Source organism: Salminus brasiliensis, unplaced genomic scaffold (genome assembly GCF_030463535.1).
Source record: "Salminus brasiliensis unplaced genomic scaffold, fSalBra1.hap2 scaffold_128, whole genome shotgun sequence".
Lineage (NCBI taxonomy): Eukaryota > Metazoa > Chordata > Actinopteri > Characiformes > Bryconidae > Salminus > Salminus brasiliensis.
In genome coordinates this window covers 35,001-51,042 of record NW_027326660.1, presented here as the reverse complement: position 1 = coordinate 51,042, position 16,042 = coordinate 35,001, and the positions used below count along the sequence as shown (strand labels likewise).

Below are 16,042 nucleotides of genomic sequence, written 5' to 3'. Positions count from 1 at the left end.
CATTGGGTATAGCTTTAGTGTGAGTGGACAGGGCTGGAGTGGGCAGAGTGGACATCTGCTGTAGGCTGAATCAAGGGATATGTAAATAGTAGTAGTAGTAGTGTAATTGGTAGTGGTGTAGTGGAGGTGGTGATGGTGGTAGTAGTAGTGGCACTACTAGTAGAGGTGGTGGCGGTAGTTGTAGTAGAGGTGGTGGTGATGGTGGTTGTAGTAGAAGTGGTGGTGGTAGTAGTAGTAATAGCAGTCATCATTGTAGTAGTAGTGGTAGTAGAGGTGGTGGTTAGGTAGTAGTAGTAGCAGTGGTGGTGGTAGTAGAAGTGGTGATGGTGGTGATAGTGGTGGTAGTAATAGTAGTAGTCGTAGTGGTGGTGGTGGTTGTGGAGTAGTAGTAGTAGTAGTCGTTGTGGTGGTGATGGTGGTAGTAGCGGTGGTGGTGGTGGTGATGGTGGTGGTAGTAATAGTAGTAGTCGTCGTGGTGGTGGTAGTAGTAGTAGAAGTGGTGGTAGTAGTAGAAGTGGTGCTGGTGGTGGTAGTAGTAGAAGTGGTGGTAGTAGGAGAAGTGGTGGTGGTGGTGGTGGTAGTAGTAGAAGTGGTTGTAGTAGTAGAAGTAGCAGTGGTGGTGGTAGTAGTAGAAGTGGTGGTAATAGTAGTAGAAGTAGCAGTGGTGGTGGTAGTAGTAGAAGTGGTTGTAGTAGTAGTGGTGGTGGTGATGGTGGTGGTAGTAGTAGTAGTCGTCGTTGTCGGAGTAGAAGTGGTGGTGGTGGTAGTAAAAGTGGTAGTAGTAGAAGTGGTGGTGGTGGTGGTGTAGTAGTGGTAGGAGGCGGCTGTGTGTGCAGTGCAGTTTCCTGATGGACTGCAGGGTGAGTTTTGCAGGTGCTCTGGGCTCTGGACTCTGGACTCTGGACTCTGGACTCTGGACTCTGGGCTCTGGGCTCTGGACTCTGGACTCTGGGCTCTGGGCTCTGGGCTCTGGACTCTGGGCTCTGGGCTCTGGGCTCTGGGCTCTGGGCTCTGGACTCTGGGCTCTGGGCTCTGGGCTCTGGGCTCTGTAACGGGTGTATTAATGTAGCTGGAACTTCCCTCAGCCTCTCTCCTCTCCCGGAATCTTACATAACGCCGTTCCAGATTTGATGGCGGAAGATAAATGAGACGTCGCCGAGCCGCTCTCCCAGAAACGTTGCAGATGTGTGTGTTTGCTTTGTGTGTCAGACAGAGCGGTGTGAGGGTCCCTGCAGCTGTGACTTTCCTAAAGTTTCATTTCTGATCTATTCGGGGGCTCCAGTGTGTGCTCGTCTCCTATAACTGATTTAAATCGGACCCTCAGAGCAGTGTGTGTGAGCTGTGCGTCCTCGCTGGTCAGTAAAACGGATCAGCGAGTGGAATCAGAGCTTTCTGTGAGCTGCTGTGTTTTTAGCACTGTATGAAAGCAGCTCTGCTGGCTTAATTATTTGATGCACAGCGGACCGTGGAGACCAATTATTGATCGTTTCATCAGAGGAACAGTAAAAGCCACTGAAGTATTTTTTCTATTATAGATAAATATCTGTGTAATCGGCTCTATTAGGTCATGTTCTGCACAAGTAAATACAGAAACCTCATCAGTAATTATTGTGAAATATTCAGTATCTACTCTACATTTGTCCACTATGAATTATTCAGTGTAATTCACCACTATCAATATCCAGTATGAATTGTCCATTGTCTACTATGAATTGTTCAGTATCTACTATGAATTATTTAGTGTAAAATATGAATATCGTATCCACTATGAATGATCCAGTTTCTGCTTTAAGTTGTTCAGTATCCACCATGAATTGTTCAGTATCCTTCATGATTTGTTCAGTATCCACCATGAGTTGTTTAGTATCCACTATGAATTGTTTAGTATATTTTATGATTTGTTCAGTATCCACTATGAGTTGTTCAGTATCCACTATGAATTGTTTAGTATCTTTTATGATTTGTTCAGTATCCACCAGTAGTTGTTCAGTATCCACTATGAATTGTTCAGTATCCACCAGTAGTTGTTCAGTATCCACTATGAATTGTTCAGTATCCACCAGTAGTTGTTCAGTATCCACTATGAATTGTTCAGTATCCACCAGTAGTTGTTCAGTATCCACTATGAGTTGTTCAGTATCCACCAGTAGTTGTTCAGTATCCACTATGAATTGTTCAGTATCCACTATGAATTGTTCAGTATCCACCAGTAGTTGTTCAGTATCCACTATGAATTGTTTAGTATCTTTTATGATTTGTTCAGTATCCACCAGTAGTTGTTCAGTATCCACTATGAATTGTTCAGTATCCACTATGAATTGTTCAGTATCCACTATGAATTGTTCAGTATCCACCAGTAGTTGTTCAGTATCCACTATCAATTGTTCAGTATCCACTATGAATTGTTCAGTATCCACTATGAATTGTTCAGTATCCACTATGAATTGTTCAGTATCCACCAGTAGTTGTTCATGTATCCACTATGAATTGTTCAGTATCCACTATGAATTGTTCAGTATCCACTATGAATTTAGTATTCTCTATTATTTGTTCAGTATTCTTTATGAATTGTCAAGTATCCACCATGAGTTGTTCAGTATCCTTCATCAATTGTTCAGTATCCACTAAGAACTATTCAGTGTCTTTAATAAATTGTGTAGTATCCACTATGCACTGTTCGGTATTCTCTATGAATTATCCAGTATCCCATTTGCATTGTGTACTATCCACTATGAATTATTCAGTATCCACAATGACCTGTTCAGTACCCACTATGAATTGGCTAGTATCCACTATGAATCGTCCCTGGAACTGATTGTTACTATAGTGCCAAAAGCACCATATTCTGAGGACCTGAAGGACCTGCTGACGGTCCAGCAGTGCTGGTCCATGATAATATTGCCAGGGCTACAACGCGGGCTGGGACTGTGGACTGTGATGTAACAGTTTTGGGGTTTTGGAATTGGCCTGTTTTCCGGCTCTGTTCTGGTTCTGCTGGGGTTCTTTTATGAAGGAGGAACCGCAGTGTTTGAGGTTCACGGTTTCTCACTTCCACCTACTGAGCTCTCATTATTGTGTTCTGCCACTTTACCCAGTGTTCTGTAAAGCTCGTCCTCCTCCAACTGCAGCTAGGAAGGAGACGTTTGTGGGCGGAGCCTGGAGAGGTCAGTTCATGTCCATGTCTTGATTACAGAGGCGTTTTCAGTTATTTGTTTCTCTGACTGGCTCTGCCACCCCGAGTCTCGTCCTCTGCATCAGGATTAGTGCCCTAATTATGGGCTATAACTGTAGTCTGTAATTAGCGCTGGGATGCTGAAACACTGAAGCGTGTGTGTGTGTGTGTGTGTGTGTGTGTGTGTGTGTGTGTGTGTGTGTGTGTGTGTGTGTGTGTGTGTGCGCGCGTGCGCTGCCCTTTCTCCTGCCTTTCCTCCTCCCTTCATGAGCCATAATCTAAATGTGCTTGTTAATATTTTAATCCCGGAGTCCCCCTCAAATATTCATGCTGTAATGGAGGTTCTGGGCCGAGCGCAAAGAACAAACAATCAGACTCAAAAAAGAGAGGGAGTGTAGTTCCTGGTGCATGCTGGGAAGTGAAATCAGGCTGCAGCGAGTGGGACGGTGCAAGGTGCAGCGGAAACGAGAGCGTGAAATTAATCAGAGCACTAATCAAGCCGTATATTAATATGTACCCGCGGCCTATTTAATCAAATTAATTTGCGGAGTCTGAGACATCATCGGCTTCCTCTCCTCGCGCTCATCTCCCTCTCTGTCACTCTACGTTATGTTCCCTGACACTCCTGATTAGCCCAGTAGATTGGAGGTGTGCCACAGAAAGGCCGCTGGAATCTGCTGATTGTGGGGATCAGACTCTGTAAATCCACTATGAATTGTTAAGGATCTGCTGTGCTTTGATCAGTATCCACTATGAATTGTTGAGGATCTGCTGTGAGTTGATCAGTATCCACTATGAATTGTTGAGGATCTGCTGGGAGTTGATCAGTATCCACTATGAATTGTTGAGGATCTGCTGTGAGTTGATCAGTATCCACTATGAATTGTTGAGGATCTGCTGGGAGTTGTTTAATATCCACTATGAATTGTTGAGGATCTGCTGTAGGTTGATCAGTTTCCACTATGAATTGTTGAGGATCTGCTGTGAGTTGATCAGTATCCACTATGAATTGTTGAGGATCTGCTGTAGGTTGATCAGTTTCCACTATGAATTGTTGAAGATCTGCTGTGAGTTGATCAGTATCCACTATGAATTGTTGAGGATCTCCTGGGAGTTGTTTAATATCCACTATGAACTGTTGGGGATCTGCTGGGAGTTGTTTAATTTCCACTATGAATTGTTTGGGATCTGCTGTGAGTTGATCAGTATCCACTATGAATTGTTTATGAACTACTTGTGAAGCCTTTAGTATCTACTTTGAAGAATTCCTTATCCACTATGAATTACTCAGTATTAACTGTGAATTGTTTAGTACTCTCTATAAATTTGTTCTGTATCCACTATGAATTTTTCAGTATCTATGAATCTACTGTGGTTTTAGGATCTACTATGATTTATTAAGTGTCCTCTATTAATTATTTAGTGTCCACTATGAATTGTTCAGAATCAGTTACAAATTATCCAGTATACACTGTGGGTTGTTCAATATCAACTGTGAGTTGTGTGGTATTTGGTACTAATAATTCAGTATCCACTATGAATTGTTTAGTATCCACTATGAATTGTTTAGTATCCAGTTTAAATGATGCACTATGAATTGTTTAGTATCCACTTTAAATTTCCCACTATGAATTGTTTATGGAAACTAACTACAGCTAACAAAAACATATTCTTAGAACTCAAATATTTTTTTCAGTATCCACTATGAATTGTTCAGTATCTGCTATCAGTTGTTCAGTATCCACTATGAATTGATCAGTATCCGCTATAAATTGATCAGTATCCACTGTGAGTTGTTTAATGTGAGCTGTAAATTGTTTAGTATTTGAGCTCTAAGATTTTTTTTCTGTATCCACTATGAATTATCCCATAATTACTATGAACTATTTAGAACTACTATGAATAATCCAGCGTCTGTAAACCCTCCTTTATTAAAAGGGGTTGTTCTTTAGCGATGCGTACAGAACCGTGACAGCTGGACTGGTTCTTTGCCTGGTTCTTTGGTCAATGCTCTCAGTTCTCACAGTAGGCTCCCTTCTCTGTCCACCTTCTCCACCCTTCTATTCCACTGCTGCTGAGCTTCAGTTTTGGAGGTGAAGTGTTGAAGCACCTCCTCAGATTTGCTTCACCGCTCGTGTTTATTTCTCTTTTATTTTCCGGCTCTTCTGACAGACGGCTGCTGCTGATGAAACAGTCCCGCGCTCCGGCGTTCCGGTCTGGCGGGAGACTTGGGAATATTAACAGGGGGAGGTTAAAGTGCTTATTAAGGATGTTTTAAATGTTTTAAACGGCTGGAGATTTCCCGACGTCATAAACAGCTAATGCAGTTACACACACACACACACACACACACACACACTCCTGACACACTGTCACTGACAGAGCCAATTCACAGAATCCAATAGAATAGGACTCTGGAGCAGATAGACATGACCCTATTGGCACCATGCTGCCTAATGTCAGGCGTGGGCTAGAGGGGTATAAAGCCCCCCAGCACCGAGCTGTGGAACAGTGGTTCCCACTTCCAGGCAGTTTCCAGGGTGTCGCTATGTGGTCGCAAAGGTGAAACTGGTTTTAATAAATCTGGTGTTTGTTTGTTTTTTCTTAGGTGGTTGCTATGGCGTTGCTACATAGTAGTTAGGTGGTTACTATGATGTTGTTAGGTGTTTGTGATGGGGTTTCTAGATCGTTGCCAGATGGTTACTGTGGGATGTTTCCTCTTTTTGCTTGGTGGTTGCTATGGTATACCTGATGGTTGCTGTGGGACTGTTAGGTAGTTTATTGGTGGTTGCTATGGGGTGCTAGGTGGTTTCCAAGCTATTGCTATGTCATTACTAGAGTGAAACTCAAAGTGTTTGTGCTTGGTGGTTGCTGTGGGGTTGTTATGCAGTTGCCAGGTGGTTTCTATAGTGTTGCAATGTGGTACCTAGGGTGAAAGTATTTTTTTAGGATTCTTATGGTATACACGGTGGTTGCTATGAGGTTATTTGGTAGTTGCTGGGGGTGATCACTATGATGTTTATAGGTGACTGCTGTGGGGTTACTATGATGTAACTGGGTGGTTGCTATATGGTCACTAGGGTGAACTGTTTTTGTTTTGTAGTTCATGTAAGATTGTTATGCATTTGCTAGGTGGTTAATATGCTGTTGCTAGGTGATTGGTATTGGGGCTTTGGATAGCTGCCAAGGTTTTACCATGTGATCACTAGGGTGGGTCTTATTTGGTGATTGTTATGGTCTATGATGTTGTTTTTTGATATATCAGGTATATCAGGTGGTTGCTATGGGATTGCTTGGTAATTGCTTTTTGTTGGTTGCAATGGAGTTGCTATGTTGTCATTAGGGCAAAACTGTTTTTGCTCAGTGGTTACTATGATGTTGCTATGGGGTGATGGGTGGCTGCCAAGCTTTTGCTATGCAATCACTAAGATAAAACTGATTCGGTGGTTGTAATGGTATACCAGGTGGTTGCTATGGGGTTGCTTGTTGGTTGCAATAGAGTTGCTATGTTGTCTTTAGGGCAAAACAGTTTTTGCTTGGTGGTTGCTATGATGTTGCTAGGTGGTTGCTATGATTTTTGAGTTTGTTTTTTTCCACATTTGTGTTAAAGTGCAAAAAGATGCTTAAATGCTATGGTTGAACCCCCTGGTCTAAACAGCCCCTGTCCCCCCTGTCCCGCTCAGTTTAGGCTCTGTAATGACCGTCACCCCGGCCTGCGGTGAGGCCCGAGTCCTACAAAGGCGGGACTATCGACGGCGGAGGAAAGGACTGTGCTCAGCTGCCCTCATCAGGATAATAACTCACCACTGCGGTCCACTCCCATCAGGATAATCACACTCGATGTGTGCTGCAGTTCAGAGACTGAGGGCTTTTGAGAGATCTGTCGATAGCACAGTAACACATGCTCCTTCAGCTGTTATGATGAGGTGGCACAGAACATTGACATATTGGACCCGTGAGGAGCCCTTATTTCAGTGTGGAGACGGATATACGTGGGCTGTGCCCTTTGTCTCCGCCTCTTTGGGGGTCCGTGTAGCCTCCTGTCAGCTTTCTCTTGTGTGGTGGCATCAGGGCATACTGTTCCAGAAGTCCTAGTCTTTACCTTTAGACCGACCCTAGACAGAAACAAGGGTTTCCATGGGGTTGATATTGATGCACTATTTGGACAAAAGTATTTGGACACCTGCTCATTCATTGTTTCAGCGACAAGAGCAGTAGTCAGATCAGGATGATGTTGGATGAGCACGACCATCATTCTAGAGAACACAGCTCTTCCACTGCTCCACAGCTCCTGAATGCTGGGGGGCTTTATACCCCTCTACTAGCCCACGCCTGGCATTATTAGGCAGCATGGTGCCAATAGGGTCATTATGTTTATCTGCTCCAGAGAGTCCTATTCTATTGGCAGTACTTCTTCTCTACAGGATGTGCATGTGCACATCAGCAGGATCAGCGTTTTTTAAACACTCTCAATTTTGTAAGAAACGATGAATGAGCAGGTGTCCCAATACTTTTGTCCATATAATAAATATGATGAGTTTAAGAACAGTGGCCATTGATGACTGTCCATCCTGCCTGAAGGTCGGAATCTGTACTTTGGTGTCGGTTGATTGATGCCGTTTGCTGCTGGAAACCTGTGTAGATTAGATTTTGTGTGATTGGATTTTGCAGGACCTTGTAGTCTGTGCCACCGAACGCCATTGAGAATCTCCTGATCCGTGGCCCTGGCTGTGCCGAGCCCGCTGGAGTGCAGCAGTGTGTGAAAACACGTAGAGAAAGAGACGATAGAGCCAGGAAAATAGCGCTGGTCTGATTGCCTCTCTTTCCCAGAGATCCTGACGTTCTCCTGATTTGTACTCGCGGCCCCTGAAGCTCCAGGAGCTGATGCACACTGAGCTTATGTGAGGGAAAGCACTTCAGCCCTCTCTGGATGTCCTCAGTCTGGGCCGCAGTGCAGATCACCTCACTGAAAACAGCTTTCTGCATTATGTCACTCACACACTGTCTCTCTCTCTCTCTCTCTCTCTCTCAGATTTGTTCCTGAGCACGGAGCAGAAATCCGAATTAGGATTCGAGACCTGGATCAATACGGTAGGCTACACCTACACTCGCATCTCTTTTATCTTCTCATCTTTCATCTTGCGCTGATTAAATACTGCAGAGCTATTTGCTGCTGACTCCATAACCATACAGATCAGGACCTTCCCAGTCAAATGTATCTCTTCACTGTCATGCAAAAACCTTCAATCTCCAAAATGTCAGCTTTTAAGGAAACAGCGTGACGTGAACAAGATAATACCTGAAGCATTAGAACCTACCGTCTCTGAATGTATGCATGGATAGATAAGTGGAAGGGTGTATGGATGGAGAGGTCAGTGGGTGGATGTATGGATAGGAGGATGGACAGATGAGTGGATGGATTGGTAGGTGGATGGATGGATGAATGAGGTGGATGGGTAAGTGGGTGGATAGATGTATGGGTAGGTAGGTGGGTGGAGATTTAGGTTGGAGGACAGATGGAGGGATGAATGTATAGGTGTGTGGACGGAAAGATGGATGGATAGGTTTGTGGGAGGATTGATGGGCGGATGAGTAGGTAGGTGGATGGATGAGTGGATAGGTAGGCAGGTGTGTGGATGGGTGGGTGGATGGATGAGTAGCTAGGTGTGTGGATGGGTGGGTGGATGGATGAGTAGCTAGGTGTGTGGATGGATAGGTAGGTGGATGTGATGAGTAGGTAGGTGAGTGGATGGGTGGGTGGATGGATGAGTAGGCAGGTGTGTGGATGGATAGGTAGGTGGATGTGATGAGTAGGTAGGTGAGTGGATGGGTGGGTGGATGGATGAGTAGGCAGGTGAGTGGATGGGTGGGTGGATGGATGAGTAGGCAGGTGAGTGGATGGGTGGGTGGATGGATGAGTAGGCAGGTGTGTGGATGGATAGTTAGGTGGATGGATGAGTAGGCAGGTGTGTGGATGGATGAGTAGCTAGGTGTGTGGATGGATGAATGGGTGGATGTGTTGAGTAGATGGATGTAAACAGATGAGATGGCTGAGAGAGTATCAGTGTTGTCGGCTCTTCACTGGCTGTGAGAAGCTCTTCACACGGCTGGGTCTTTCAGAGGGTTCTGGGATCAGTTCAGTTGTCAGATCTCGAAGCTCTTATGCAAATATTCACTACAGCTGAACATCAGCGTTCGAGCAGGAGCGGAGTGTGTCTGTGTCTTCAGACCCGCGAGAAGGTCAGGAGAGGTCAGAGCTGGAGAGGAGAGGGTGGGAGGGTGAGAGGCCGAGCAGGGCGAACAAGATCAAAAGAAAAACGACTAAAAACAGAAAACAAAAGGCGACAAGTTTAGGCTGGATGAAGGGAGACGGGGGGGTGGGGGTGGGATTGGGGACGGGGGGCAGGAGGCAGGAGAGAAGATAAATGGCTCTGGAGTTGAAGAGAGAGAGAGAACGAGAGCAGGAGGGCAGTGATGCCTCAGCAGTCTGGGAAAGGTCACTGAAGTGTGTGTGTGTGTGTGTGTGTGTGTGTGTGTGTAGAAAAGTCAGAAGCTCTGGAAGCTTTAACTCATCTCTGAGAGGACAGAGCTTTTACCCATCCTGGACTACACAACCGGCCTCACCACACATCACCAGAGTTTCATCCTCTGAACATAGTTCCATCAGAAATGAGGGAGAGAGAGAAAGAGTGAGATAAAGAGGAGAAATGGGCCAGAGAGAGAGAGAAAGAGTGAGATAAAGAGGAGAAATGGGCCAGAGAGAGAGAGAAAGAGTGAGATAAAGAGGGGAAATGGGCCAGAGAGAGTGAGAGTGAGATAAAGAGGAGAAATGGGCCAGAGAGAGAGAGAAAGAGTGAGATAAAGAGGAGAAATGGGCCAGAGAGAGAGAGAAAGAGTGAGATAAAGAAGGAGCGAGGGCAAGCTAAAGAGAGAAATGGGGAGAGAGAGTGAGCTAAAAAATGAGTGAGGGAGAGCTAAAGAGAGAGTGAATAAGCGATAAAGAGAGCAAAGGCGATAGAGAGAGAGACAAAACAGGAGTAAGAGAAATGGGGCGGAGAGAGCGAGAAAGAGTGAGATACAGAGGAGAAATGGGACAGAGAGAGTGAAAGAGTGAGATAAAGAGGAGAAATGGGACAGAGAGAGAAAGAAAGAGTGAGATAAAGAGGAGAAATGGGGCCGAGAGAGCGAGAAAGAGTGAGATAAAGAGGAGAAATGACCCAGAGAGAGTGAGAGTGAGATAAAGAGGAGAAATGGGCCAGAGAGAGAGAGAAAGAGTGAGATAAAGAGGAGAAATGGTCCAGAGAGAGTGAGAGTGAGATAAAGAGGAGAAATGTGGCAGAAAGAGTGAGATAAAGAGGAGAAATGGGCCAGAGAGAGAAAGAAAGAGTGAGAGAAAGAGGAGAAATGGGGCAGAGAGAAAAAAGGAGAGTGAGAGACAAAGAGAGATGCAGATGGGGAGAGAGAGAGAGAGAGAGAGAGAGAGAGAGAGAGAGATAAAGATAAAGAAGTGGAGATTGGATGGCGATGGAGACGGGAAGATGGGGAAGGAGAGAGAGGGTGATCTAGAGAAAGGACTGAGAGGTGGATGAAGAAGGGGCGAGAGAGAGAGAAATAAAGGAAAAAGAGAGAGAGAGAGAGGGAGAGAGACATGGAGAGATAGTTGGTGAGAGAGGTTGGTGGTTTATGGGATATGTGGTTTTTAATGGTGTGAGTCTTTTAAGATAAACAGTTCTCCGCCATCAGCTCCACAGCCCTGCATCAGTTCCCACTCCCTTCATTAAATGGTCAGATTCTCACACACACACACACACACACACACACACACACACACACACACAGTAAAGCGCAGTAATCCGGGCTGTTTGCTGTGGGGTTTTAGCTGTAACAGTAAGTTGGTCACAGGCCGGCACCCTCAGATCCCTCGACCGCACTGCTTTTAATTACTTCCTCTTTCTTCTCTCGCGATTTCTCACACACACACACACACACACACACACACACACACACACACAAACGCAGGCCCTGAATCTGCAGACATTGTGTAAATTGAAAGGCTTTAGCAGCAGCTGAGGCCGTAGACTGCATGCAAAGCCATTACTGTGATTGTCCATCAGGTCGCGCCGCTTCGCTCTGCAGCTAGATGGAGCCGCTCCGGCTAAACAAACAAGAGGGAGAATATTAGCCGTGTTGATGGAGACCATTTTCCCGGGTGCGTTTATCTTCCCGTAGCCTCGTCGCTGCATGTAGCGTTCGGCAGAGTGAGGAATAATAAATAAATAAATAAATAAATAAACACACAAACAGCTTAAAAGCCGAGGTTAGGTAATGACTGTGCTGCTGTTAGACACACTCTGCATTCATTCAGCATGGACACATTCAAAGGATGCATGTCATCACACACACACACACACACACACACACACACTCACACACACACACACACACACTCACACACACAGCGCAATCACACCAGCTATTCCAGCTTAAGTGGCTTGCATTGAAGTCGTTCTATGAAACGACCTTTTTTTTTTCAGATCTGGGAGTCATTTTCACTCTAAAGCGTGACGGGGTGGTAAGTTCTGTTCTAAAATATCCACGGTTCTTCATGTGGTCACGTTCCTGACTTTAGGTACATCCGATCTTTGCATTAATAGTGTAAGAAAATTAATAAAAGGCAGTTTTCCCTTATTTTGCGTGACGGGGTGGTTGGGTTGAGCTTGACCGACCCTGTCTAACATGAAAAAAACAACAAACAAACAATGTTCTCATACTTTTGTTCTTTTGATTTGTTCTTGGCTGCTTTGAAGGTTCAACGATGTCCCTTTTCTCTTTGTGATGTCCTCTAAAGCAATAGTGTGCAGCATTCATAGCTAAAACAAGTGTAGCGTGACGGGGTGGCAAGTCACCATAAAGGATTTCTTTTACAAGATATATGATTTTAATGTCAATTAATATGCAGTTTATGGACAAAAATATTGGGACACCTACACTTAACCCCATGAGTATCAATACAATATAGAGCTGGTCCCCCTTTGCTCTAAGCTCTACCAGCAGTTGGAGGCTTTTCTGCACTCTGCTCTGAGCTCAGCACTCTGCCCTGACCCCGCTCTGTAACTTTACGTGGTCTGACAGACACTCGGTGGCTGAGCTGCTCTCTGTGAGCTGTTCCTCTTAAACTCTTCCACTGTTCAATAATAACACCACTCACAGCTGATGGAGGAAGATCTAGGAGGGAAGGTCTAAATTTCTCCAGCTGACTTGTAGTTGTTGGTGCAGCGGTGTCTCCTATTACATACAGAACCACGCTGGAGTTCAGTGAGCTCTTCAGGACCTCCCGTTCTTTCACTGATGTGAGGAAGAAAGGCCGACTGCAGGACTAGGAGCTGAAGTTTAGACACCTGTGGTGAAGAGCCTGAATCAGACACCTGAATTCAGTGATTAAAAGGTGTGTCCCTTTTAATCACATACTTTTGTCCGTTTATTGTGTTTAATATTTTACATGCAGATGTCATGTTGGTCAGTTCAGACTTGTGGGAGGTGTCATGTACTGATGATTAATGATTATAAAAGGTAAGGAATAGTGTTTCCTCGTGTATTATGTTATCAACCACATTTTAATTAATAGCTTTCAGCTTCGAAAACCCACTTCCATCAAACGTCGTGGACGCAAGCGGCGCCCGGTTCGTAGCGTGACTCGTATAGACCTACACGCATCTGCAGAGGCACATCAGTCGCCCATTCACACACTCAATCAGACCATAGCTCAGTGTAAATGGCCTGTATTGACACACACATTCCAACTCAAATGCTCAATCAGCGAGCTTCAGTTATACACTCTCTCTCTCGCTCGCTCTCTCTCTCTCTCTCTGTCTATGTGAATCCCGCCAGACCTGCTCAATCAAAACCACAGTGCATGTTTACAGCTGACAGCCAGACTCAATCAGGCAATCACTGTCCTCGCCGAGTGTCTGTCAGGGTGCCAGCGAGAGCGCGAGAGCATCGGAGTGTCTGTAGTTTACACTGAACACATCAGGCCTCGACCCTGTCCATCAAATCCAGTGTCTGTTCTCACGGAGTGTCCAGTTTATCAGGTTGTGCTTCTACACTGGCCACTTTATTAGAAACACCTACCCTGAGCATATCCACTCACTGGCCACTTTATTAGAAACACCTACCCTGAGCATATCCACTCACTGGCCACTTTATTAGAAACACCTACCCTGTGCATATCCACTCACTGGCCACTTTATTAGAAACACCTACCCCGTGCATATCCACTCACTGGCCACTTTATTAGAAACCCCTACCCTGAGCATATCCACTCACTGGCCACTTTATTAGAAACACCTACCCTGAGCATATCCACTCACTGGCCACTTTATTAAAAACCCCTACCCTGTGCATATCCACTCACTGGCCACTTTATTAGAAACCCCTGCCCTGTGCATATCCACTCACTGGCCACTTTATTAGAAACACCTACCCTGTGCATATCCACTCACTGGCCACTTTATTAGAAACACCTACCCTGTGCATATCCACTCACTGGCCACTTTATTAGAAACACCTACCCTGTGCATATCCACTCACTGGCCACTTTATTAGAAACACCTATCTTGTGCATATCCACTCACTGGCCACTTTATTAGAAACATCTACTAAGAGCATATCCACTCACTGGCCACATTATTAGAAACACCTACCTTGTGGTTTCACTCCTTGGAAAACACCCACCTTGTTCTTCTACACTGGCCACTTTATTAGAAACACTTGTGCTTCCACCCACTGGGCACTTTATTAGAAAAACTCTTACCTTGAGCTTCCGCGAACTGGCCACTTTATTAGAAACACCTACATTGTGCTTTTTTACTCACTGGCCAATTTATTAGAAACCTCTACCTTGAGCTTCTACACTGGCCACTTTATTAGAAACACCTACCTAACCCTTAAAAAATAAGGGTTCTTTGAACAATGCCATAGAAGAACCACTTTTGTTTCCTTTGATGACCTTGTAAGGTCTGAGGAACCTTCTCTCGATGTAAAATGTTGACCAACCAACAGCAGTTCCAGAAGAAGACCTTGAGTGATGTGTGTTCCTTTAAAGAAAGCGTCGCTAACATAATTAATAAGTTGAGTAATAGTGGAGGAGACGCAGGAGCGTGTAATCGGATAAACGGGACATTACGTCCAGACTTTGAAGAAGAGGGATACAGTGGGAAATCAGACAGTGAGGACGTCCAGTGATATCAGAGAAGAAATGGGTCAGGATGGACTCGGAGACGTGAGAACTTTCCTCACAGCAGCATTGATATCACTGCTGCTCCCTGCAGCCTTGAAGGACGTCTCCGTGTTCACAGCCGTGCTGTTCATTTCCAGAGAAAAGCAGGCCGGTAGGCGGCTGTTTACACAAGTCCACTTTCATTTCCGCCGATGTGAGGGTGTTGAGATGTGATCTGTTATGTGCGCAGCTCGACACGACACCTATAGAGGGCTTCATCATCGTGGGAAATGAGGCCACTCCGGTCGCGTCATCTGCAAACTGCTGCAGATTGACCGAGAGGTCACTGAAAAGCAGTCATTATTTCACAGCCAGAGCAAAAGTGGCGTACGTATGGAGCCCTGAGGCACGCCCATGCTTCAAGACGGGAATGCAGAGCGGTAGGGAGCCTGTTCGCGACTGGAAAGCGTATAATCAGAGTTGTAGCTAATAATATGGATGCCGTGTCTGCAGCCTGCATGCTGTGCTGCTGCACTTAACGGTGACTGATGTGCTAAATAGGCTCGGTTGAGGTGAGTTGTGAATATAGCTGAGAGCAAATATTTACATTCACCTTTCAGGTTCACTTACTAACTGCGATTTTTCACTTTCTGACGTGATGTGAACCTGTTTATTCAACATTTTTAGGCCAATAGAAATGCTCCAAAATGACCTGTTTACATCGACTTTCATTGAGAGTTCATTTATGTATTTATTTTTTACTTCCTCACTGGCCACTTTATTAGAAACTCCTACCTCGTGCTTCCACTCACCGGCCACTTTATTAGAAACCCCTACCTTGTGCTTCCACTCATCGGTCACTTTATTAGAAACACCTACCTTGTGCTTCCACTCACTGGCCACTTTATTAGAAACCCCTACCTTGTGCTTCCACTCACTGGCCACTTTATTAGAAACTCCTACCTTGTGCTTCCACTCACTGGCCACTTTGTTAGAAACTCCTACCTTGTGCTTCCACTCACTGGCCACTTTATTAGAAACTCCTACCTTGTGCTTCCACTCACTGGCCACTTTGTTAGAAACTCCTACCTTGTGCTTCCACTCACTGGCCACTTTATTAGAAACACCTACCTTGTGCTTCTACACTGGCCACTTTGTTAGAAACTCCTACCTTGTGCTTCTACACTGGCCACTTTATTAGAAACCCCTACCTTGTGCTTCTACACTGGCCACTTTATTAGAAACCCCTACCTTGTGCTTCTACACTGGCCACTTTATTAGAAACCCCTACCTTGTGCTTCTACACTGGCCACTTTATTAGAAACCCCTACCTTGTGCTTCTACACTGGCCACTTTATTAGAAACGCCTACCTTGTGCTTCCACTCACCGGCCACTTTATTAGAAACACCTACCTTGTGCTTCCACTCACTGGCCACTTTATTAGAAACCCCTACCTTGTGCTTCTACACTGGCCACTTTATTAGAAACCCCTACCTTGTGCTTCTACACTGGCCACTTTATTAGAAACCCCTACCTTGTGCTTCTACACTGGCCACTTTATTAGAAACCCCTACCTTGTGCTTCTACACTGGCCACTTTATTAGAAACACCAAACTCGTGCTTCCACTCACCGGCCACTTTATTAGAAACT

At 45.1% G+C, this 16,042-nt stretch overlaps 1 protein-coding gene across 1 annotated transcript in view; it reads left to right on the top strand.

Annotated features, from left to right (window-relative positions):
* The first annotated feature begins 848 nt into the window (after window positions 1-848).
* LOC140548833 (T-cell immunomodulatory protein-like) overlaps window positions 849-16,042 on the top strand; it is a 44,654-nt gene continuing 29,460 nt past the window's right edge. Inside the window, exons 1-3 of the mRNA XM_072672007.1 lie at window positions 849-1,048; window positions 6,856-6,890; window positions 8,205-8,263. Of these exons, the coding sequence (XP_072528108.1) occupies window positions 849-1,048; window positions 6,856-6,890; window positions 8,205-8,263 (294 nt within the window). The remainder of the gene's footprint in view (window positions 1,049-6,855; window positions 6,891-8,204; window positions 8,264-16,042) is intronic.